The following is a 24,831-nucleotide window of genomic DNA, read 5'->3' on the forward strand; positions in this document are numbered from 1 at the left end:
TCAGACAGAGAGGCTTAAAGCTGTCAGTGCAACTGCTTCTCATCTGTTCTTTATCCCTTCCCTCTCTCTCTCTCTCTCTCTCACCCTCCACAATCATGACATCTTTTCTCCTTTCTGCTGGACACTGGCATTAATGTTTTCCTCATTTTCAACCACGCTCACAGTGAAAGCTGAGGAATATATTTTCACTGGAGCCAAAGTGAGAAGCAAGACATTCTTTTACAGCTCTTCTAGAAGCAGCAGTGCTGCCTGAACGTTGTGCATGGGAGACGCTGGATCAGAGGGAAATGTGGTATTCCTCAGGGCTACATCACTAGATGTTACCTCAGAATGGCAAAGCGTTTCCTTCTGCTGCTTTTTACCTGATTAACGATTCTTTCCTGACCAAATGGAAAATGGAGAAAGTAAGGGAAAAAATGTAAGGGGGGGAAATTGTGGAAAATAACTTGTGGAAATGCTATCATCAGAAAGACAGAGGGAAATTACGGTGCTTGAACTTCTTTTTATTTTGATGTTGCTCTTCTCTGAATCAACTCTTGGCAAGCTAAGCAGGACCAAGGGCAAGCACTGGAAGGGGGGTAAGTGCTAAAAAGTTTCATAAGGGTTGTCTGTTGAGAATCTTGAATGGTGTTATCTGCCATAATAGTAATAAATATGATTTTTTAAAGGTTTTCATTGCCCTCTATACTTGAAACTAATTAAATAGAATTGAATTGCCTGTATGTTTTAATGTGTAAAACTTTTGTTTATAAATGGAGATTATGAATTTAAATAATAATGCGCATGTATGGGAGTCATTGCAATGTTTCATATTTTTCTATATGGACAGGTGATTTGAACTTCATGTTCAAAGATTTTGATAGTACCGGCTGCTCATTTCAGAACAGACACTGAGAAGCAAAAGATAATGGGAGGGATGCAGATGCTGTAGCTGTGTTGTCTTTCAGGGCACTATCATCTCCTGAGGCTGACCTGTTTTGTTCCAGGGAGGAAAAAAGGCACTTCTGCATGTTCAGCAGATAACATTGTTAGGTCATATTATGAAATTATTAGACAGAATGAGTCTTAAAGAAATGCAGCACCAGCATCACTAACAGGCTGATGGACCATATTAATGTTGATGTGTTAATAAAGATAAATTGCAGTAACTTTATTGAATTTATTTTTGCTGTGCTAACAGAAAGGTCTTACAGCTTTTGAGAACTGCAGTTGATTTCTTCCATGCTCATAAACTCAGAACAGTATTTATGATACCCAGGCTCTGTATATTTCACCAAATATCCCTTTTATTTAAAGTTTGCTTTGTTTTTTGAAAGCAACCTATTTATGGAAAGGTATGTTGGAAATAGACATGAGTGATATTAAAATACGGTTGTGAATGTTAATGCTATAATATCAATACTTTGGAAAATGTGCTTGTAGTAAATGTTGGACAGTATTTTTCTACTCCACAACTGTTCTACCTCTAATTGTTTCCTTATATGGTTGATTGGATGCACCCCATGACTTATGTTTCTCCTAGGTTGATTTCTGCTTTAATAGCACTTTCCATTTTCTTCTTCTGTCAGTATTGTGATATGAGGTTAAAGAGTAACATCAACATTAAGAAGTTTTAATAATTCATCACAATATCTCAGCAGGAATCTCCCATTCCACCCTTCTTCCTCCTCACTTCCCTTTCACCACATGAAAGATTTTACAAACCATCCACGTGCTGTACCTTCAAGGGAGTAGTTTCAGCAGGAAATTAGCCTGAACTGTGTAAAGCATAAAGTAGCCAAAAGATTATGGATCTCTGTCCTTTCTTCTTTATTTAACCAAAATTATCTTCAGCTTGAGTCAGATTCTCCACTGCCAGAATCTTATATCTGAAGCCTGTGCAGATATATCTACAGAGTTCCTATTTGCTGTTACCTAGCAGGAAGTAGAGGAAGGAGGGACTATATATATATATATATATATATATATATATATATATATATACACATACATACATACATACATACATACACACACACACACACACACACACACATACACATACACACACACGCATGCATGCATGCATGCATGCAATGCAGGAGATTGTTGGCTCATATAATAGTAGTGCATGCCAAATTATGTTACCCAACAGATAATAGTTCTGCCTTCTTATAGATGTTCATACAAACATAGTATCTCACTATCTTGGTTGTTAGTTATTGATGAAACAAATAAGTTATTGCTTGATGGTTATAATTAGGTATGAAGCATGGTGCATCTTCTTCCTTAGCTTACAAGTTCTTCCTGTGTCTCCAGCCTCTGACTATTTCAGTCTGAAGGGACTGTGTATATTTGGTGATGCATAATAATGACAGATTTTTCCTAGGATAAAGCTCATGATGAGGAACAATTGATGTGGGCATCCAAAAATAAAAGTTGTCCTCAACCAGTACTGGTCCTTAAGGTGTAAAATCAAATGTTCATTTTGGTGATACTATGTATGTTTTGTAGGAAAGTAGTTTCCTGAGTACTGTACAATTTTTAGGTGAACTGACCTCAGCAAAAGTGTGAGGAGGGGAAAAAAAACAAGCATTGATACCAATATGTTCCTATCAATCACATATTTTTGTAAATGTATGCTCTGAGCTTATATAAATTCAGCACACCATTAAGTGTCATCATAATGGTAGAATCCATATGATATGTTTAGATATTTAAGTGACAATTATGCTCATCTTGTATTGTTCATATCTGTGCTGAACATTGTCACTACTTTGTATCTCAAAAAATTGAATCTTTCTGATGTTACAATAGCTTAGTTATTTATCTCATTCTGTGCATGATTTTTTTCCTAAGTAACTGTGTTCCAAAGGACATGATAACTACCAATTGTTAAATGCTCAGAATTTTGCTGTTAACTATTATTCCTGAAACAGAAGTACTTTAAAACTTCTAATATTGTATAAACAAATTTATACCAATAAGCATTGGCATAAATTGTTTAAATTCATTCTCACTCACAGTCTCACTTACCAAATATAAGTAATCAGTAATTCATGCAGTACAGCAGTATAGGTATGCATGTTTGAAATAATTTTTACAGACATATTTTTAAACACGTATTTATGATTTAAAGGAACTTCTTAAAATTACGTTAATTGTGCTGACTGAAAATGCAAGAAGGTTAATAAAAACCTAAGGCTTTTACAAATGCTTCACAAGATCATGGGTATCAGCATGTACATATCATATCATTTTGACCTCATCGTGGTTGGTTAGGATGCTGCTGAATGGAATATTTATTCATATATTTACCTACCATTATGATATTGCACAGGGGCACATTGTAACTACCATAAGATTATGGCTGTGGAAGTACCTGATTTATTTTTTTTTTTTGGATATTTCAAGCAGGTTGAAGTTGTAACTAGCAGAAATGTTGATGTGCTGTTATTACTCTCTTTGAAGATAGGTGGTTTCTAAATGGAATAGATTTGTTCTAGTATGTGCCCTTCTCAGACTATTCCATTAATAGAAGCTTCATACCTCACTGGAAGGCATCATAAAATAATTCCTTTACATGCAAGCATTGTTCTACTCCCAGATCTGGCATCAAAAGGACCTACAAAGTCTCCCATATGAAATGGTGTAAGTGTTAAAAGAGCAGAGGAAGATGATCTCAGTTTCCCTGATCATAGGATTGCTTCCACAAACAAGGAGTCCCCAATCAAAGATCAGTGTCATGTGCCTGTATTACCACAAGGTCATGTGGCTTCCAAAGGTCTTCTCAAGCTGAGCAATTAACTTTTGACACAGCTGCTACTCAGAAGAAATGCTGTGAAGTTGGTTTTGTAGTGTTTCTTCTGCAGTCACTAAGTGGATGATTTGCTACTGATAGGGATTCTTATTTGCCTCACCTCTCTGCTCCTTGAATTTCTTCCCTCCTGAAGCCAAAACAACATAGTGCCTATGTAATGGAAGCTCTGAGTCTGGGAACATTGCAGCACTAAAAATAAATGTTTGTGTATTTGCTATGTGTATGTATGCATATGTATGTGTGTGTATCTGCATGTATGTGTATATATAATCATTCCTTCCATATCTGGCAGGCTTCTGTGTCAAAAGAATCAATGGCATCAGAGAGGTGCATTTTAACCTACTCCATAAAAGGGGGCTTACATACATACATACATGCGCACACACGCGCGCACACACACACACACATATATATAGAGAGAGTCAGTTTCCAAGAGTCTGTAATCTAAGCCTTTTCCTTCCACTAAATCAGCCTAATGAGATTGTGAAAAATCTAGTTTTATTGGTTATGAGTAACTGGTAGGGGATTAACAGCTTGCTACCATAATATAAATACCCCAAAATCAAAACTCCATGAAATTCCATATATGAAAACATTTAATATTAGAAAAAAATGCCAAAACTAAATGACAGCACAAAGTTCCTCTAAAGCCCAAATGCCCTTTAGAACAAAATAATTTGTATATCCTTGTGATAAGCCAGCAAGTTGGGAGCCAAAGTCTCCAGGCACAATCCTTTTAACTCATGTGGGCGGGGAATCATATGCAACCTGTAGGAAAGAACATAGGGCAGGTGAATTTGAGTTACACAGAAGCAACCATATTGGGCTTTAGAGATTTAAATCAGCAGTTATAAATTAACCCAGAAACCAGTTCACCACAAATATATTTGATCCTAAGGAAGAACATAGTAATCCATGAAAAAACATCTTCTATCACCACACTAGTAAAACCTCAGCATTGCTTGAGATTATTCATGTTTTTGTTTTCTGTTGAGGACCCTCTATACCTTCAAAATGTTGTAGATATTGTTTCATATTGTTCTAGAAGAGTGAAGAATTTATATGTTTTCCTTCAAGCTCTTTACAAAAAGAAATATTAAAAGAAACCTGAAAAGTAACAGGTGAGTGTGTTGGACTATGATGGAGAATTGTAATCTTGTGGCAAACAAAGAATAATTTTACCAAAATTGTCCTAATTTTTCACAGCCTTTAAGTAGGATATATAAGGAACTTAAGAGAAAATATGCTTGTATCTTGTTTCTATGGTCAGAGTCAGAACTAATTGGGAAATGCTTATATTCCTCTTCTTATTTAGTGGATGACTGTTTTTGCCACTAATTGCCGAAAGAGATTTGTGGAATACTTCCCAAATGCAAGCTCACCAGCAGTTTATCTCTTGCTGGTACTGGAGCAGCAAGGAATCACCTTTCCAATAAGTATGAAAACTGCCAGCATGTGCTGTTCCTTGGTTTTATTAGACTGTTTATTTTGGTTCTTTTTGTCTTTTATTTTCCTGCTGTTTTATCTTGTTCCATTTTAATAATTATTACTGTTTCTGCTTATTGTATTTGTAAGCTGCTTTGCATAATTCCTTTCCTTGGAGAAGGAAAAAAAAATGAAATTATATTTCTTAAATAAATACTTACAATGAGGGGTATTCATAAGCTTCAGGCAGCCAGGAAATATAGCAGTGGGGAAGGAAGGGAAAGAATACTGCCAATTTGCAATGCAATGTTCTGTATTCAGGCTGATTCTTGCTCTGAAAGAGAAAGGACACTCCTTCATACTGAAATAATATTGCAGGATACTAGTGTTCTAGGACAATAAGTCTCATCCTTTCATTTTTTCAAATTTCCACCAGTCATTCTATTAAACAAATTCAGTCCCATCAAAATAAAACAAAGGCCTATTTTTTCTAAGAACAACTTTTAATTTTATGTGCATTCTGCTGCAATATTTATCAGTTATGGCAATTTTCAAATCCAGCAAGTATTATAATACTTTTAAGAATACGGTAAGTGTAAACCGTAAGATAAGAAATAACTTCATTACTAGAAAGATGTGAAAATAATTTAGCATTATTACTGAAAGCCAGTGGCTGCTTTTCTTTGTCAAAATAAAATCAGATCATTGTTTACACTGAAGTAACATAATGTGAAGTTTTTGTCACAGTTAAAAGGAAATAAAATATCTTCCTGCACTGGAGTAATATAGGATAATTTTATGAAATTTGTATTGAGTTACAGTGATAAACACCCATCTTTGAATTGACAAAGACTCTACCAACATAAAATTTGCTGATTCTTTTGCCAGTCGCTATTGTGCCTCTATGCCTTTTATTCCCAGTCAGTGTCAGTAACTTGACTTCCTCCCAAGTTAATGGGTGACAAAGGCTAACAGATTGTATGCACTTAGATGGTACTAGAATATGGAGGAAAATACTACTGTAACACTAGTACAGTTAAGCATGATTAAAGCCTGTTTCTCATATCTCAAAAAACTGTCTTACTAAAAGGGATGAGGTGAAGGTGTTATAAGTATATTGAAGTTTCATGCCAGGGTACAGCATGTTGGTGAAAATACATTGGTTGTGCTTATGGATTGGGCAAGTGCAAACCAGTTTTTTATCTATCAATCATGCTTCTGTAGACCAACACTTCAGGATTCTCCTCCTTCCTAAATGGCAAGTTCCAATTGATGCTGGTGGAAGAAAAGAGATCTTCCTGGAGGTTTCAACTTTGTGGAGTGCCTTAGGGTTCTCTACTCTCCTCACTCTTTTTTAACAACTGCATGAAACCACTGTAGGTCATTTATTGGTACATGCTGGGTATCAACAATATCAGGTACATATCTCAGGCCTGGGCTAAACTAGCATTGCAGCAGAACTGATGGCACCATGCTTAGAAGTTGTCAGGCTCTGCATGGGAAGGAACAGACTCAGAATGAATCCCTTCAAATCAGGGTAGTGCTATCATTGATTCTGAACAGAGCTGTACTTCTCCATTCAGGGTGGTGTGCAATTTGGGAGTCCTTCTGGACTTAAGGCTCCTGCTCAATGAGAAGGTGGCAGCTGTGGCCAGGAAGACTTATACCCAGTTACACCTTGTATACCCACTTTGATAATTCCCAGATCAGGAAAGCTTACTTACAGTCACTACTGCCTCCTGTTTGGATTACTGTAATGCAGTCTATATAAGTGACCTCCTGTTTGGATTACTGTAATGCAGTCTATATAAGGCTGCTCTTTAAAAACATTTGGAAGTTACAGCTGCTACACCTGGTGGCCTAGGCAGCTATGGGCATATCCTGATACACCTGGATGGCCTACTGCTTCAAGATTGGCAATCAGCTTCCATTGACTGGCAATCAGCTTCCAGATGTGTTTTAAGGTGCTGGGTTGTCATTTCTAAGGCCCTATATGGATTTGGACTGGGTTATCTTTTGATCAACTGATCGAGTACAGAATGATTATTCCCTCCATGTCATCTGATAAGGCCTTAGAAGTTGGCATTTTCAGTTACTGCTCCCATGCAGGTCTGCTTCTTCCTCTCTGGGTTTCAGGAGAACATTTAAGATCTCCTCTAATACAAGAGGAGAGCATGCTGTGATTGAAGACTAGAATTTAACAAACACATGATTTGGATGTTTTCTTTTTGGATAATTTTGATTTTTTTTAATCTAGTATTTGGTCTACTATGGTAGGATTATTTATTGTTTTTGAGGAGATTCCTTTTTTACTTTATATTTTTGATTCTTAGTCTCCCATAATCTTTGGTAAATAAATATAAATAAATAAATAAGGAAGCAAGCAAGTAAGTAAAGGTAATATTAAAATAAGTTGTTGCTAGGAAATGTTGTCAGGCTCAGCCCAAGAACGACATAGAAACAATCCAGCCAAAGTTCAGTTCTTTATTTGCTTATACCATATAGACAGAATCTTGCCAGCTCAACCAGCATTACTCTAACCTAATGGATATACCCTGGGAGATTCTAGGGAGTGGCTATCTAAATCTCTTCTTCTTCCCATGACCCAACTCAGGACTGTGTTGTCTCTTGTCTTGCCTCCCTCCTTGGAATGTACTCCCTCCTTCCTGAGAACCTGCTGTTTTACTGCAGTCCATCACATCACATCGGAGACACATTCCATCACACATATTTATGATTTGGTTAGGTACAAGTGGGGAATGATGTTGGTCTCAATCAAAAGAAAATTTCTGTCTACCTTAATGATTTCATACCTCTGTACTGCACCTCATGGCCAGTAGCATCTTTATATACATGCTCACTGGCCACTTCTAAATCATACCTTGTTTCAAACACTTATGAGTTCACTCCAAAAGGAGTACAAAGGACAAGCCATCTTCCCCAGCACTATAACAGGAAAGGCCCAGCCCACAATGCTGTTACACTACAATCAAAATCAGTCTACTTCAGCATACTCAAATGACCATTGGTTTCTCTGCCCTTTTCCTCTATTCTTTCTTTCCCTTAAAGAGTTAAGGACCACCTGTGGTCCTTAAATAGTACAAATACCCCTAATTCAGAAACAGTGCTCTAAGGTTTTTTTAAGGAAGTAAACTTTTATATGTTGCACAAAGTGCTAGCACAATAATCTGCATACATCAGATTGTTCACAAAACAACAGAAAGAATTCCTCTTAAAGGTCTCCAAACTAAGTGTCCATAATTATTTATGCATTTTCTCAAAAAAATGTCATCCAACCACACCAGCATAAAATGTCTGTTGGAAAACAAAACAACACAAAACAAAACAGGTATTTAACATGCTTTTCAATAAGCATAACTCCATAATCTCATTTTTCAGGTTTCTTTTCTAGAATTGCCCCTATGACATGCCTTGTTTTCATACATTGGTTATTTTTTTTTTATCTGTTCAATCATGTCCGATTCTTGGAGACTGCCTGGACAAGGCTCTGCAGTTTTCTTGGCAAAGTTTTTCAGAAGTGGTTTGCCCTTGCCTCCTTCCTAGGGCTGAAAGAAAGTGACTGGCCCAAGGTCACCCAGCTGGCTTTGGGCCTAAGGTGGGACTAGAACTCACAGTCTCCTGGTTTCTCACCTGATGCCTTAACCACTACACCAAACTGTAAGATGGAATAAATAATTTTTAGTAATCTCTCAAACTGTAGTACTTTGGGCAGTTTTCCAGCACTATAAAGGGTTGTGTGGGATGTATGATTTTTTTTAGAAGCTTATAAGTTATAATTGCTTGTATTTAAGACATAAGATGTTTACTGGATTACTTAATGAACTTGTATGCCACTTGTATCATGAAAGTTTTTGGCAAGGAAAACATTTAAACAGAGTGCATGCAAGGAAAAAAAAACTAACAGGTGAGGAAGGTATGGGTGTCTTAAGACTAAACTTCAGTGCTGTCCTGTGTGAGGAATCCACCCATCCCCCTCTCATACTCATGCATATCGTTTTACCACCATCAAACAGCACAATATACCCTAAGCAAGGAACTATTACCTCAATCAATCAACCAAGCAGCAAACAACAGCTCAATCAAAGAACTCCTAAGGAGAGAACAACACCCCTACCAACACAAGCAGGGCAAGCCACTGTATATAAACAGAGAGCAAACCCCATTCTCTTTTTGCACTGAAGATGCTGCTTAGTCTGGCAATGAAATGTCTCCAAGAAAACAGCAAGGCTCAGAGAGCACCAAGGACCCCACATATAAAGAAGAGACTGGACAGTTACTTGTCATGGAAGGTTTAAAAGACATTCTGGTACACTGCAGAAAGCTGAGCTAAATGACCCTTGAGGTACCAATTGAAGAGAATATTTGTAGCTCAGGGTTGAACTGTGGAGTCCTTGGTGCTTTCTGGGGCACTGAAGATGTTGCCTAGTCTGGCAATGAAATGTCTGCAAGAAAAGAACAAGACTCAGAGAGCACCAAGGACTCCACTGTTTTTTTTTTTTTTTTTCTAAATGTATATCCTAAAGACCAAATTTTTATCAGAGCTGCTTACCTTCACTGACTTTGCAGGCTTAGCATTATAGATAACACTGCTACCTGTAGTTTTTTCAACTTATTGAAAAAGTTTCACAGTGGACAGAAATTTGCTAATTTTAACTCATGAATCATTGGAAAATCATCTGATAAAGGTGATGACAAGCTGTACTGACCTCAAGTATAGATTAAAAATAGTGTCCCTTTTTCTTTCAACACTAGCTTCAGAATTGAAACAGTATGGCATTATATGCCCCAGAAAATTCCTCTCGTGCTATAATAGAAAATATAATAAGGAATTTCTCCAGGTAAAAATGCCTGGAGAACAGAGTATGTGGATAGTTGCAAACAAAGTAAGCAAACTCATCTTCATGTCTACCACATAGAATGGCTATCATAAACATATTTATGAATAGTGAGCTCCCATTAGACTTAAAAAGAGTGTATTAAGGTTTTATCTTAAGATAGATAGTATAATGTTCCCATTCCATGGAATCCGCAGATGACAAGCCTTGAGACTACAATCTTAGGCACATGTAAGGGCTTAAATCCTAAATTGAAATAAACTTGCAGTTGCTTCAGAATTATTGTAATAGGCAACCTGCTTTACCCATTTAATTTCCTAGGTAATTGGCTATCCTAAATTTTTTAGCATAACTTGTTTGCTCTTCTCCATTGTAGCTGTAATCCAATATCTGTATAGAATTGTTGTCTTGATTCCTAGTTTATTGTCTATTCTTTATTCCAATGCCTTAATTACTTTTTATCTGGAGGCAGAATTTTTGGTATGGTATTTTATAGGGTCAGCAGCCAGATCTCTTTTGTCCATTATCTCATCTTATAGTAGACTTCAGTACTTCCCTTTTTGCATTTTGCCTGCTTAACAGTTTATTAAAACAGACTTTTGAAAAGTTAATGTAACTTGGGAAGAAAAAATTAGAATCTGAAAAACTTTCTTAGGATGGAAAATGAATGTGAGAAGGTAACTTTGGAACAGTTGTAAGGTATTGTCAGTGCTAGAGAATCAGCAGGCAAGAACAAAGTTCCTTAATTAGTTCTACAGGTAGAACAAACAAATGAAAATGTGCTATTAAATGTTTGAAGATATCAGATGTTACAAAGGATGAAATACTTAATATGCATATTGAAGTGCTTGGGAAAGATAATGCAAATATTTCAGTTTCCTACTTTAGTTTTTACTTTTTACTAATTTTTAAAATTGCAGTTATATATAGACTATATATAGACTCTATATAAAGTTGTACAAAATGTGAACAAGAGTCTAATTCTTGCTGCTTATTGGTAATGCATAGCTTTGACCCTATAAGCTTTGAATTTAAGATTTATAATTGGTTGACATAGCTATTATTTACATAAATTGAAAGAATTTGCTGTGGATAAGGTCTCAGAAAGCAACTTAGGTATGTATAAAGACTGTTTACCACTTGGCCCCTAATGGTCACATTACTGTAACCTCCAACGCAGAACAGCTGCTCTTGGCGGGGACTTAAAGGAGAACAGATGCTGGGGTAGAATCAGTGCTGAGTGAGAAGTCAAGAAATCTTGCCCAATTTTTTCAAAATTTGGAGCTTAGCTGATTCTGGCAATTTATGATTGAATGAAGATCTCCCACCCAGCCAGAAGAAAACGGCCATTTGGGTGGTGAAAGACTACTTTTCGAAACAGGCCCACTTCATCCCCTGCTCATCGGTCCTGTCCACCCAGCAACTAGCCAAACTCTTCCTTATACACGTGTACAGGTTACACGGATGTCCCGCACGCGTGGTGACCGACAGGGGCACACAATTCACTTCTAAATTCTGGTGGGCCTTCCTAAAGCTGACGGGGACCCAACAAGCCCTATCCATGGCCTGGCACCCCCAGACGGACGGAGCAACAGAGGTCCTCAATGCCACCCTGGAACAATTCATACGCTCATACACCAACTACCACCAAGACGACTGGGTCGAACTGCTCCCATTCGCAGAAGTCGCATACAATAACGCCGTCCACATGAGCACGGGGAAAACCCCGTTCGAAGTAGTCTCTGGGCGCGACTTCATACCCATACCGGAGCTACCGCAACCCCCGGGACCCCAAGTGGACGCTAGTGACTGGGGACGGAAGATAGCGGAATCGTGGCCAATAATCACGGCAGCGCTGAAGGAAGCACAGGCGGCCTACAAAGAGCAGGCTGACAAGCACCGGCGCCAGCAACCGACGTTCCAGTCTACCTATCCACCAAATTCCTGAAGTCACCTCAACCCTCGAAAAAACTGGGGCCTAAGTATATCGGGCCGCTTCGAATAACACAGATAGTGAACCCGGTGGCAATACGCCTGGACCTGCCGCACAATCTACAGAGACTCCACCCGGTATTTCACACCAGCCTCCTGAAACCTGCAACCACCTCTCGATGGCATCCAAGCACGCCACTGCCCTCCCCAGTGATGATCGACGGCCAACAACATTTCGAAGTAAGAGACATCCTCGACTCTCGCCATCAATGGGGAACACTACACTACCTAGTAAGGTGGAAACACTTCCCCCACCCAGAATGGGTGGCGGCGCAACACGTCAAGGCGCCAGACCTGACCTGGGCATTCCACAGGATGTACCCCGACAAGCCAAAGGGGCGCCAAGCCGAACCGGCCCCTGAACACCCTTTTCCCCGTGGGCCTCCCCCCCCACCCACCGCGCCCCCAGGGGAAAGGGCCCCCCAAGCCCGCGACTTGAGTAGACCTCCTCCCCCCCGGGACTCACCCTCCCCCCGCCCCGGGCCCACGAGGGAGTGACGATTGGTCACCAGTGCATGCCTGGGGGCAACGCCCAGGATACACACAGGACAATGGTGATCGCACAATGCAAAAAGATAAGGTTCCTACCTGGAGCTGAAAAGCACCCGACCAGCCACGCCTCTTCCCACGACGAACTGAGCCAAACAAGCAGGGTGTGGCCGGGGCATGCGCACTCCCAGGGTGTGGTCGAGGCATGCGCACTCGGAACACACCCTAAAGATGGACACGAGGCAGAGGGTGGAACAGAGGGAGGGGCGAAAACACTCCGGCGGGAAATTTTTTTTAAAAAAACAACATTTTGACAGCTCTCCTGGAGAAAACCGGAAGGCCGGGGGGGGGCACTATTCGGACGGGGGGCAGTATGTCATGAGTGCCGTTGAGCTGAAGACATCAGCACAACGGCACACATGACAATACCGAAGAAGCAGAGGAAGGGACTTAAGATAAGCAAAGCACGCACAACAACAGACACAGACCCCGGCCGGATGATTCAGCCATCAGGACACAAAAGAGGAAGAAGGAAAGACAAAGACAGGGCGGATCACGAGGCACACCTAAGCTGTCAGCAAAGCACAACGGAGATCGCCCAGCTGACAGAAATCACCGGCTGAAGGAAGAAACAGATTATGGGCAATCCCGGGGCCCCAGCAGGGGCCCCGCAACCCTTCACCTACCGGCACGAAAGCATGCAGGACAAAGGGGGATGACGCAACCCAAAGTGAGGGGGCGCTGACCGGCGCGGGGTATTTAAACCCCGCACCGGCGCGCTCCCTTCACTCTCAGCTTTTTTCTCGTCCAGCACTACGCTGTAATAAACCTGAACCTGCTTTCCCTGAAACAGTGTCTGTGTTTTACTCAGCAGTAGGCAGCGCATGACATTTAGAATAGTTTTGAAGCAAATACCATAGAAGTAGGAAGCAGTTCACAGTGTAAATGCATAATATTCAGAAATTACTGTGGTTGTACAGCCTGGATTTATATCAATAGGATTGCTTATGGCAAGCTTTATGATAGCACATTTAACTGGAGCCCCATATTTGTTTTAATCTCATTCTCAAAGCTAGTCAAATGATAGTGTTTCTTTAAATGAACTAGCTTCTGAAAAAGTAATGTTCTTTCCCATTCAAAACAAAAAATAAGATACTGTTTTGATCTGCAAATCAGGTCTAAGACATTGTGTTGCCTGAGACAAAAGACAAGTTGGTGCCCATTCTTTGCACTTAAGAGAAGTTGATGTTCTAACTGATTGCCTGATTAGATTTTGAATCCTCTTTATGTGAAGATCTATAAAACATGACCATAAGGCTAATTCTTGATGCTTAATGATAATTATGAGCTTTTGCCCTATAAACTTTGAATTTAAGTTTTTAGCACTAGTGATGAGACAGCATTATCTAATTCACCTGAGAGGAGCAATTTAGTTTTAAGTGCACGGCAATCTGAGAACAAAAGGGAACACTAGAAGACTTCTATTGTTGCTACCTCTAAAACATTGATCCACTACTACTGAGATAATTATCTCATTCTGCTTAATGTTGGACCAGTCCTGATATTCCCGATATTTCCATGAGTTAGGTAATTTCTATACTATAGTGATGGCAGTGAGCTTCCTATATATTAGGATTAAAGCCATACTTAATCTTCCATAATGGTATGCAATATAATAGCACCTGTTCAAATATAGGGAAATGTTTCAGGGGGACCCCTGAATGCACTTGTTCAAATAAAGGAAAATATTTAATAAAGCAGTTTACAGACACTACAGGAAGCAATTTGTTTATGTATTGTAATAGAGGAGGAAAGAGAAAAAGGAATATTTTCACCAAGTTACAAAAGGACATTAGAATGAGATGAGATGAACCTGCCTTGCAAGTAAATTGCAAAGCTGAAGTGCAGCTATCAGTAATACCTTCATAGTCCCATCTAAACATATTTATAGGGTCATTAAATATACAAGATGCATCTAAAAACAGTCTCAAAATGAAGATAGGATTATACCACGTAGATAGAAAGACAGCAGTTGTGCAGTATTGTTGAATCAAATGAAGGTGGGATATCCTGTTTTAGAGATGTCAGAGCCATTGAGAATTATATACGCAAAAGGAAATGGAGTATTGATCCAGTCTAAAATTAATATTATGAATCAAAAAGCTTATGCCTTTGGAATACTAAATAATCTGATATATTTTATCTATATGATCCTTTAGTGTTTGGATTTGGTGTATAAATTCACTTTTATAGTTAGTTCTGAATTGTTTCCATTGCCTACCTATGCTATAAAGATCAAGACTATTATTCATATAACACACAAATGCATACATGCACACTCATGCATCTTTTGAGAATATGTTAATATCATATAATACTTGCAGAGCTGCAATATATGTTTTGTAATATTTCAATAATATTAGTAGTACACTAAGTCCAAATTCATTCATACAGGAATGAAAATTGAAAAAGCACAATTTTCCTCTATCATAATTTCCAGAAATATACTTAGAAAGCAAATTTCAGGAAACATCAGTATAACTGGTGCTGGTGCTGTATTGCAAGGTTACTTGTTTCTCTGCATACCTTTCCTCAGTTCCAAAGCATTTGCTGTCTTGCCCATGAAACTTCCATTGATTACTTACAGTACATAAAAATGATCTTAATATTTAGAGAGGCATTTAGAAACAGTGTTCGAATGTAAGGAAAACACGAAATAGGGAGAAAAACACAAAAAATATCTCTCTCCCGGCTCAAAGCATTCATGTAGATGGGGAGCTGTACTTTCATTAACTTGAACACAACTACAGATGTCAGTTCCACCCTCAAGATGATAGAGTGTCCTTTAAAAGACAATGGGCAGCTGTTATCCATTCAGCAGCCACACAGTCTGATGAGTCTACCTACCAGTATTTTCACTCTGGTGTATAGTCTTTCCCTGTAAATCACCAGGTGGTTGTATTGCTGTCAAGGATTTATCTTTGCCTAATCCTCAGAAAGTTCTGTTTGCACACTAATGTCAATATACTGTGGCAGAGTTTAGAGTAGCCAAGTTCATTAAAATATAACAACATAGTTTGAGGACCTGTGGAGTGATGAAGCTATGAAGATGGAGAAGGAAAGTAAAAGAAAGGGACACAGAAAACTGTCTTGCTTTTCACAGCCCAATTTGGAATATGACACTTGCCAGCTACAGTGATATGTATCATGTACACTAACGTTGCAGTATGTAACTCTATGTTTTGTTTGTTTGAAGATGGTTGTTATTGTTTTAGGTACTGTAAGCAGAATTTGTTGTTAAGCACAGATTAAAGTAGGGACATGGTGGCACTGCGGGTTAAACTGCTGAGCTGCTGAACTTGCCGATTGGAAGGCGGTGGTTCGAATCCGTGAGACAGTGTGAGCTCCTGTTGCTAGTCCCAGCTCCTGCCAACCTAGCAGTTCAAAAACATGCAAATGTGAGTAGATTAATAGGTACCGCTTCAGTGGGCAGGTAACAGCATTCCATTTAGTCATGTCGGCCACATGACCACGGAAGTGTCTACGGACAAACGCCGGCTCTTCGGCTTTGAAATGGAGATGAGCACCGCCCCCTAGAGTCGGAAATGCCTGGACTTAATGTCAAGGGAAACCTTTACCTTACCTTTACCTACAGATTAAAGTACAGTCTAAAAGTAATCAGAATAGGTGTTTGTATTAACAGTCATGTCCAGAGCTGTTTTCTACTTAATTGGAACAAGCTGCTCTTTATCACTTCAGAGAATGACACTGCCTTCTGCCCACTTGATTACTGTAGATCATTTTATGTGGTTACATACCACACTATGCCAAGTTGCCTGCCATATAGCAGTAGTGTAGTCATGTTATCATGCATTGCAATAATTCTGGCATTATGCACAGAAAGTCATTATGCAGAGTGACATGAAAGCTGTGTGAAGGTGGCACTAATAATAGTATTTCAGCTAACGATTAAATGGTGCTCTGTTTTTGAAACCAACTGGTGGAGATGAAGCATGAATGTCATGAATGTCATACTGAATGTCACATGTAACTGTATCTGCTGTGTGATAATATAAGACCCTACTTTCAGAAATAATGCTTTTCTAAAACTGAATATTGTATATGTAGTCATATCTGTTTTTCTACCAGGTCCGTGATGCTAAAATGGCTCTAAAGTAATATCCCTCATTCTCTATTGAAGCTTAGATGCTATTGCTCAAATGTGCATTTTGAACTCTGTGCAATAAAAGTTTTAAGAGATAAGAAGCTTTTTTCTATTTCAGGCTTGCCATTAGTTTGAATAATGCATAAACAAGGGAAGAAGTTTGAAGTACTACTGATGATCACCAGTATAGCTTCAATTAAATTATACATCATTATCACAGCTGCCAAGACTGATGTGGGATTTTAGCCTCAAATCTCACCAAACGTTCTATGTAGCTGTCTTGTCTAATTTTTTTTATTTCAAATCAACCAACAACTCTCTTAGCAAAAGGGAGAAAATTAAAATGAAAAAAACAACAACACCTGGATTCAGAAACATGCCGAACATAGTGTGGTTAATCATTATTATATTTACTATGTCAACAGTCAAGCAATAAGGGGAAAAACTTCCAACTCTATTGCATCAAAATGAAACCTAAGGGAGGAATCAAACCTTACTGTGTCATGACATATTTCATTCTTAATGAAATAAAGGACTACATGTTATCTCAGTTATTGAAGCAATGTGTTGTATCAGACAAGCAAGTCTTTGTAAACCACTCATTATTCTTCCTTAATGTACATTTTCAAACTGCTTTTCTGTGATTCAAAAATAGTTTTTTTTCAAATGTTTATGTTAGCAAAATTAGCAAGAGTTAATACATACAACCATTTTGTTCAAGCTCTGTCATGTTTATGTTACTGACAGATGGATTGCTTCTCACAAGTGGAAATCCCATGGCCCAGCTTGCATGTCTGCTCAGCACCCTTAGCTTGCTTGGCAACATCCTAGTATCTACAAAGTAATGATGTTACAAAAACAACCTGCAGGTATAATGTAGGCCATGAATCTCAGATGGTATATACAGTACTGAGTTACTTGGAACAGTGGTCTTATTCAGTATGATCTAGCTGATGTTACTGTTCCTGCTCTCAGGTGAGATTAGTATGTTACTTCCCAATATGATTTTTTAATAATATTTTTTATTGAAGTTTACAGATACAAAAATTAAACAACTAATACAAACTAAGAAAATAAAGAAAAAAATAGTGCAGAGAAAAAGAAAAAAAAAGTTATATAAGTTACTTCCCAATATGAACATACAGTATATTGTGCTACTGTATATGCTCAATTGAGGCATATAGACGAGCCCGTTATAGTAAAATTTATTCAATATTGTTCTATTCTTTGATTCATGCTTACAGATTGTTCTATTTTTTGTAGAATTTATTTATACATTTTATATCTGAAACTGCAGCACTCACTGAGTTTGGCTGAACTGAAAAAAAGTAAGCAGGATCAGGCCCTATGTTCCTTTTAGTGTGTACACATGCCCACAAGCACACTACACATCAAACCCACAGATAAAAAGTAAAAAGTCAAGTGCACACAGTTAAGTTATTCCAAAATAATAATAACAATAATAATAATAATAATGTAGGAACCATAAAACTCTGGGCTTGTGACTCATGAAGGGTCCTTCTCAAGCATGTTGTCTTGGCTTAACAACAGAATTTAAAGCAGTAACAAACACACAGGATAGAATGGATTTGATATATGCAAGAAGGGAAACACTATAAGAGAAGTTCCTTCTTCCAATGAAGAAGATCCAGATAATCAAATATTAATAAGAAGACAGTCCTTCCCTTGCCTGGCTGAGAGATCCTTGCACTGAACAGGAAAGGAACTTACAGAACTCTTTGATCCATATGGGCTAACATACAACAATAGAAAAAAAACAACTATTATAGAGTCTGAATCCCTAGAATAAAGATGTAGAGTACACGGCTTGGTTAGAGTAACAAGTTTATCTAATCATTAGAAATAAATAATCTCTATCTCTTTCTATTTTTAGAACATGAGATAAAACTAGGGCTACTAGTTTATGAACAATAATAAAATGTCAGCAGAGAGACAAAGAAAGCAACTCTTGCTTTGATCCCTCTTGTATTTCCTCAGTCTAAAAATTGTAGTAGAAAGAAGCCCTCAAAGAAATACTGACATAGGGAATGTATGAATAAGTTTCTCCCTCTATTTGCCAGTTATCAATCAAGCTGGTTGCCATAATCTTGGTTTTTTTGAGGTTTAGCTGCAAGCCAGCTTTTGCACTTTCTTCTTTCACCTTCATCATAAGGCTCCTCGGTTCCTCTTCACTTTCAGCCATCAAAGTGGTATCATCTGCATATCTGGGATTGTTAATGTTTCTTCCAGCAATTTTAACTCCAGCCTTGGATTCCTCAAGCCCAGCTTGTCGCATGATGTGTTCTGCATACAAGTTGAATAGGTAGGGTGAGAGTATACAGCCCTGCCGTACTCCTTTCCCAATCTTAAACCAGTCCGTTGTTCCGTGGTCTGTTCTTACTGTTGCTGCTTGGTCGTTATACAGATTCTTCAGGAGGCAGACAAGATGACTTGGTATCCCCATACCACTAAGAACTTGCCACAATTTGTTATGGTCCACACAGTCAAAGGCTTTAGAATAGTCAATAAAACAGAAATAGATGTTTTTCTGAAACTCCCTGGCTTTTTCCATTATCCAGCGGATATTGGCAATTTGGTCTCTAGTTCCTCTGCCTTTTCTAAACCCAGCTTGTACATCTGGCAATTCTCACTCCATGAATTGCTGAAGTCTACCTTGCAGGAACTTGAGCATTACCTTACTGGCATGTGAAATGAGTGCCACTGTTTGATAGTTTGAACATTCTTTAGTGTTTCCCTTTTTTGGTATGGGGATATAAGTTGATTTTTTCCAATCTGATGGCCATTCTTGTGTTTTCCAATTTGCTGGCATATAGCATGCATTACCTTGACAGCATCATCTTGCAAGATTTTGAACAGTTCAGCTGGGATGCCGTCGTCTCCTGCTGCCTTGTTATTAGCAATGCTTCTTAAGGCCCATTCAACCTCACTCTTCAGGATGTCTGGCTCTAGCTCCCTGACCACACCATCAAAGCTATCCCCGATATTGTTATCCTTCCTATACAGGTCTTCTGTATATTCTTGCCACCTTTTCCTGATCTCTTCTTCTTCTGTTAGGTCCTTGCCATCTTTGTTTTTGATCATACCCATTTTTGCCTGGAATTTACCTCCAATGTTTCTAATTTTCTGGAAGAGGTCTCTCATCCTTCCTATTCTATTGTCTTCTTCCACTTCCGCGCATTGCTTGTTTAAAAATAATTCCTTATCTCTTCTGGCTAACCTCTTGAATTTTGCATTTAATTGAGCATATCTCCCCCTATCACTGTTGCCTTTTGCTTTCCTTCTTTCTTGGGCTACTTCTAGTGTCTCAGCAGACAGCCATTTTGCCTTCTTGGTTTTCTCTTTCTTTGGGATGTATTTTGTTGCCGCCTCCTGAACAATGCTGCCAACTTCTGTCCAGAGTTCTTCCGGGACCTATCTACTAAGTCCAGTCCCTTAAATCTATTCTTCACCTCCACTGCATATTCCTTAGGAATATTAGTGAGCTCATATCTAGCTGATCTGTGGGTCTTCCCTAATCTCTTCAATCTGATCCTAAATTGCAATATATAAGCTATTCTAATTCTAAATTCTAGATTTGACCAAATTAGCTCTTGTTTGTTTGTTTGTTTTTATTGAAGTACTGAACTGTTGCTTCAGTCTCTGTAAAAATCTTTTCAAATATGCTTAAAACTTCAGAGGGTGTGAAAGCATCAGGGACAAAGAGCATAACCAACATTTTATATTTGTTTTATATTGCTGTTTTAGTAAAATCTATCTGTACGTTGATGCATGCTGGATGTGGTCATTATGAGATGCATTGAAAGTTAGCAAACACAGAAATCTATTTTTGCTTGAATAAGGATCATTGAGAGATTACACATAAATGAAAATACCAAGTGTCTTGCACTTGTCAGTGAAAAAGTGCCTCAAGCTTCTTAACAAATGGAACTGGTATCTATATTTGGAAGCTTCATGACATATTAAAGTAGTTTATGAAGCACAATTTGTTTTGGTGGTTTCTTCTGATTTATGACATGCTATCTGCCACTGTTTCATCTGCTGAGGAATTTCTGTAATAAATGTCGGTAGCTAGACAGTGCTAAATGTGTTCTGTCTAAATCATTCGTTACTTACAACAAGTTTCAGTGTATATGAATCACAGATTGTTTATATGTGCCATCAGATTTATTCATCATTTGAAGCAGTTCTGCCACTTCAAATAGGATATCAGAGACTTGTACCTCAAGCTAATATATTTTTTAAATGTTAAAAGTTATCAATATTATCTCAATTGTAATGAATACATTTAATACCCATTAATAATGTATACAATCATTTAAAAAAGCAAATACATGAGACTAGAACTTTAGAGGATCAAAGAATATAATTTCTTCAGTCTAAAGTATTTTTATATAATAATATAGTTTAAAGGAAGAAGATGTCAGAGATATTAAAGACTCACCTAAAATTTACCACATATGTAAATCTATTCTGTTCTCCTTGATCAAAAGGCACAGTTGTAGGACAACTATTGCAGCCATGTCTTCAGGAGGAGCAAAAAAGTAGATGAAAAATGACAATTATACCTGGCATCACTGTCAACTGCCTTTCCAAACATACAAGCCAACATTTTCATAAATATCAAGCAAGCTTTCTCAGAGCCACAGCTAAATCCAAAATAGGATTTAATAATCACAAACTTATCCCTCATTACCAGTGATCAAAGTGTGATACATGTGAAATCAAACAATACAGAAATCCAAGCTTTCTTTTCTGTAAGATTTCAACACTATTTGTTAATTGATGGAACTTGGATGTATGCCCTTCAACGTAAGACTCTGAGAGCCTGAAATGCAAGCTCCCTTCCCACACTTGAAATTGGGACTTATATGCTGTCTCACCACAGTTGAACTTCACCAGATGGAAACTATATTTCCCTCTGTAGTTGATTCATTCCTAAAAAAAGTACTTAGGTCTACATCAGACAGAATTTAAAAAGAAAAAAGAAAAGGAAAATATAGTAACCATTTTCACAAACTTATAATGATTAAAAATAGCAGATATTTTTCTAAGGCAGGGGTTCCTAATCTTTTTGGGCTGCTAGAATTTTGGAGCTCTTGCAAATTGGTTGCTGGAAGATGGATTGCCCATTCACAAACTGTTTGCCATGGTAAACATAGCAAATTATAAAAAGATGAAAGTTTAATATGATTTGAAGAGAAACCAGAGCATTAATATATTCTAGCTTTTCCTTTTTTTTTTTTAGAGTCTGATGTATTTTCTATGCTTTTTAGTCGACTCTACCCCACCCTCCTTATGCTGATCTATGACTGTAAAAAGATTTGAGTGAATAAATTACAGAGTAGTGATTTTGTGAATGCTGTAATCATTGGTCTTGCAGGACTTTTCCCATTACCGATTGTTTCCTTTCCCCTTTTACTAGACCAAGAAGCACACTTCCAGAGTAACCATTTTGATTTTCCTAGAAAGCTTGTAGCCTTTCTATATCCCAGAGACCAATGTTGAGAATGAAGATGAGATTGGAGGCTGGTACTTTACTTCAGAGAAGTCATATTCCAATAATAGCAATAATTGTTATGTTAGTGGACCAAAAACTTCCTGTGACGACATTTCCTCCATCAGATACCATGCTGAGAATTTCTTTTCCAATGCAATTTTTTTTCCTACTATTCAGAACCCCCCAAATCTGAAAACACAATTGCAGTGTGCTCTGGTATGTCATATATACCTAATTGTTAGAGTTACAAACCATGATTTATACTCTGGTTTGTTTTTTTAAAAAATCATGTCATATCATGATATATGAATTCAATTCCTCTGTAAATTGAATTGGAATTAATACCATCTCAGTCATAATATAGAAGTTTATTTGGCTTTTTCATGGATATTTCTGGTTCTTATGCTTGACTTCTTATACAGCCCCCAGAGTTTCTTTAATCTTTTACTTTTTTCAGAATTTTTCTCATTGGTCTTTCTCTTACAGCTCCCTCTCCATAGATCTGCAAATGCTTATGTTGCTTAGGTAACTGGCTTCCTCGCCCATTTCTGTTCAGCATTTACTTAGATATTCTGTGCCAGATACAGTTCTTTTCTGCCAAATGCTTACAAAATCCAGGTATTTTCCCAGGTCAACAGAATAGGTATAAAATAAACTATGCAGGACTTACAGCAGAACTAATCAAATTTGCATAATATTTTAAGCAAGCTTTCAATATTTTCATATTATTTTATCAGAAAAGAAGTTACAAAGAACAAGTTATGGCTCAAGACGATCTGACTTGTTGAAATTGTATGAAGTTCTTTATTGTATCCTTGACATATCAAGTAGCTCACAGCCACATGGTAACATGGTGCCTATTGTTGCCATGCATATATCACAGCTGCATCTGATGGCATCATTGGGAAGCAACTGCATCATAATTTCATAGCCAGATACTAGTACTTTAAAGAAACTAGAAGGCTGATTTTAAGAAACCCAATGTATTCAGAAAAATGCTTTTAATTTTAATTCTTTGTTGTTTATATTAATAAATATATTAATTTGTTACTTATACATTTATTCATTTATATGCTCCCCTGACTCCCAGGTACTCTGCAGCTTGACAGAATATGAAAATAAAGATAGATATTATTTTTATTTTATTTTATTTTATTTTATTTCCAGTAGTCAACATTTTTCTTCTGAATATTGAAGATGCAGCCTACTGTCCCAAATACTACGTATAAACCTAGTTATTATGTTTACTTTTGTCGTATGGTACATGGCTGTTAATCATGAGCACACTACATGGCCATTTTGCTTACAAACACTTCTGTGGATTTTAAGGATACTTCAGAGGAAAACCATTTTATTCTGTTTGGCCACCCCTCATTTATAGTTTAGAGAACTGTCAGCCAATCAAAGTAAAGGACTGGCTGTGCCTCAGTAACAGTTATTCTTTCCATGAATGATGGGCATCAGGTTGCTATCTTTGTTTCCATTACCCAACACCCAATTGCACTGTGCAAACGGTTCTACTTTGCTTCTATCTGGCCATTTTTCAAGAAGGTTAATAGAGCTGTGGTAACAAAATACCAAGCCATATTTCTTTCAACCGACAATTTTCCTACCATAGGACATTTCACAGTATTTAGGGAGGAAATAAAATCTATGCTAACAATATTGACTTTGTTCTTTGGAAGGCTAGACAATGACAAATAACACCTGAGAAGAATGCACACCCCTTCCTTTTATCCACTTTTGTACCCAATACTACAAGAGCAGGCCTTGTTTGTTTCAAATCGCATAAATTAGTTTTTCTATACGTATGTTGTTGCTACTGAGTTATATATGTCTAATTTTGGACAAAACAAGTAAAAAATACTGATGATACATATATTGCAGAAACTATCAGAGGAAATCAAACACAGCTGTAATACTTGTTTTTTTTTTAAAGTTGGGGTATAAACTATGGAAAATATTCAGAATTATGAATGATACTGTTCATTAAATGCATTTTTGTTAAGTCACCTTTTCTGCAGCTTAGACATTTCTCAAACTAAAACACTAGTTAATATGTAGTCTTAAATATATTTTAATTAATATAGAATTAGGCCTTTCTTGCCCAGAGAATCTTTATTTTACAAAGAAGGCTACTAAAGGTGATTTCTTGAAAGAATTATATGTCATGAGTGCCGTTGAGCTGAAGACATCAGCGCAATGGCACACATGACAATAACGAGGAAACAGGGGAAGGGGCTCAAGATAAGCAGCCATCAACTCACAAAGACGATAGGAGAAGATACAATGGCTAAGCGGATCGCGAGGCACACCCAAGCTGTTAGCGCTAGCGCAACGGAGATCGCCCAGCTGACAGCAATCACCGGATGAATAGGGAAACTGATGATGGGCGATCCCGGAGCGCCAGCGGGGCCTTGCAACCCCTCACCTACCGGCAAGACAGCATGTGGGACAAAGGGGGGGGGTGACGTAACCTCGAGTGAGGGGGCGCTGACCGGCGCGGGGTATTTAAACCCCGCACCGGCGCGCTCCTGTCACTCTCAGCTTTTTTCTACAACTGTAACTACGCTATGAATAAACCAGA

At 38.0% G+C, this 24,831-nt stretch overlaps 1 protein-coding gene across 1 annotated transcript in view; it reads left to right on the top strand.

The window, feature by feature from the left end:
* Positions 1-229: 229 nt before the first annotated feature.
* ROBO2 (roundabout guidance receptor 2) overlaps positions 230-24,831 on the top strand; it is an 894,470-nt gene continuing 869,868 nt past the window's right edge. Inside the window, exon 1 of the mRNA XM_063305488.1 lies at positions 230-578. Within this exon, the coding sequence (XP_063161558.1) occupies positions 455-578 (124 nt within the window). The 5' untranslated portion in view covers positions 230-454. The remainder of the gene's footprint in view (positions 579-24,831) is intronic.

This window comes from Candoia aspera, chromosome 5 (assembly GCF_035149785.1).
Source record: "Candoia aspera isolate rCanAsp1 chromosome 5, rCanAsp1.hap2, whole genome shotgun sequence".
NCBI lineage: Eukaryota > Metazoa > Chordata > Lepidosauria > Squamata > Boidae > Candoia > Candoia aspera.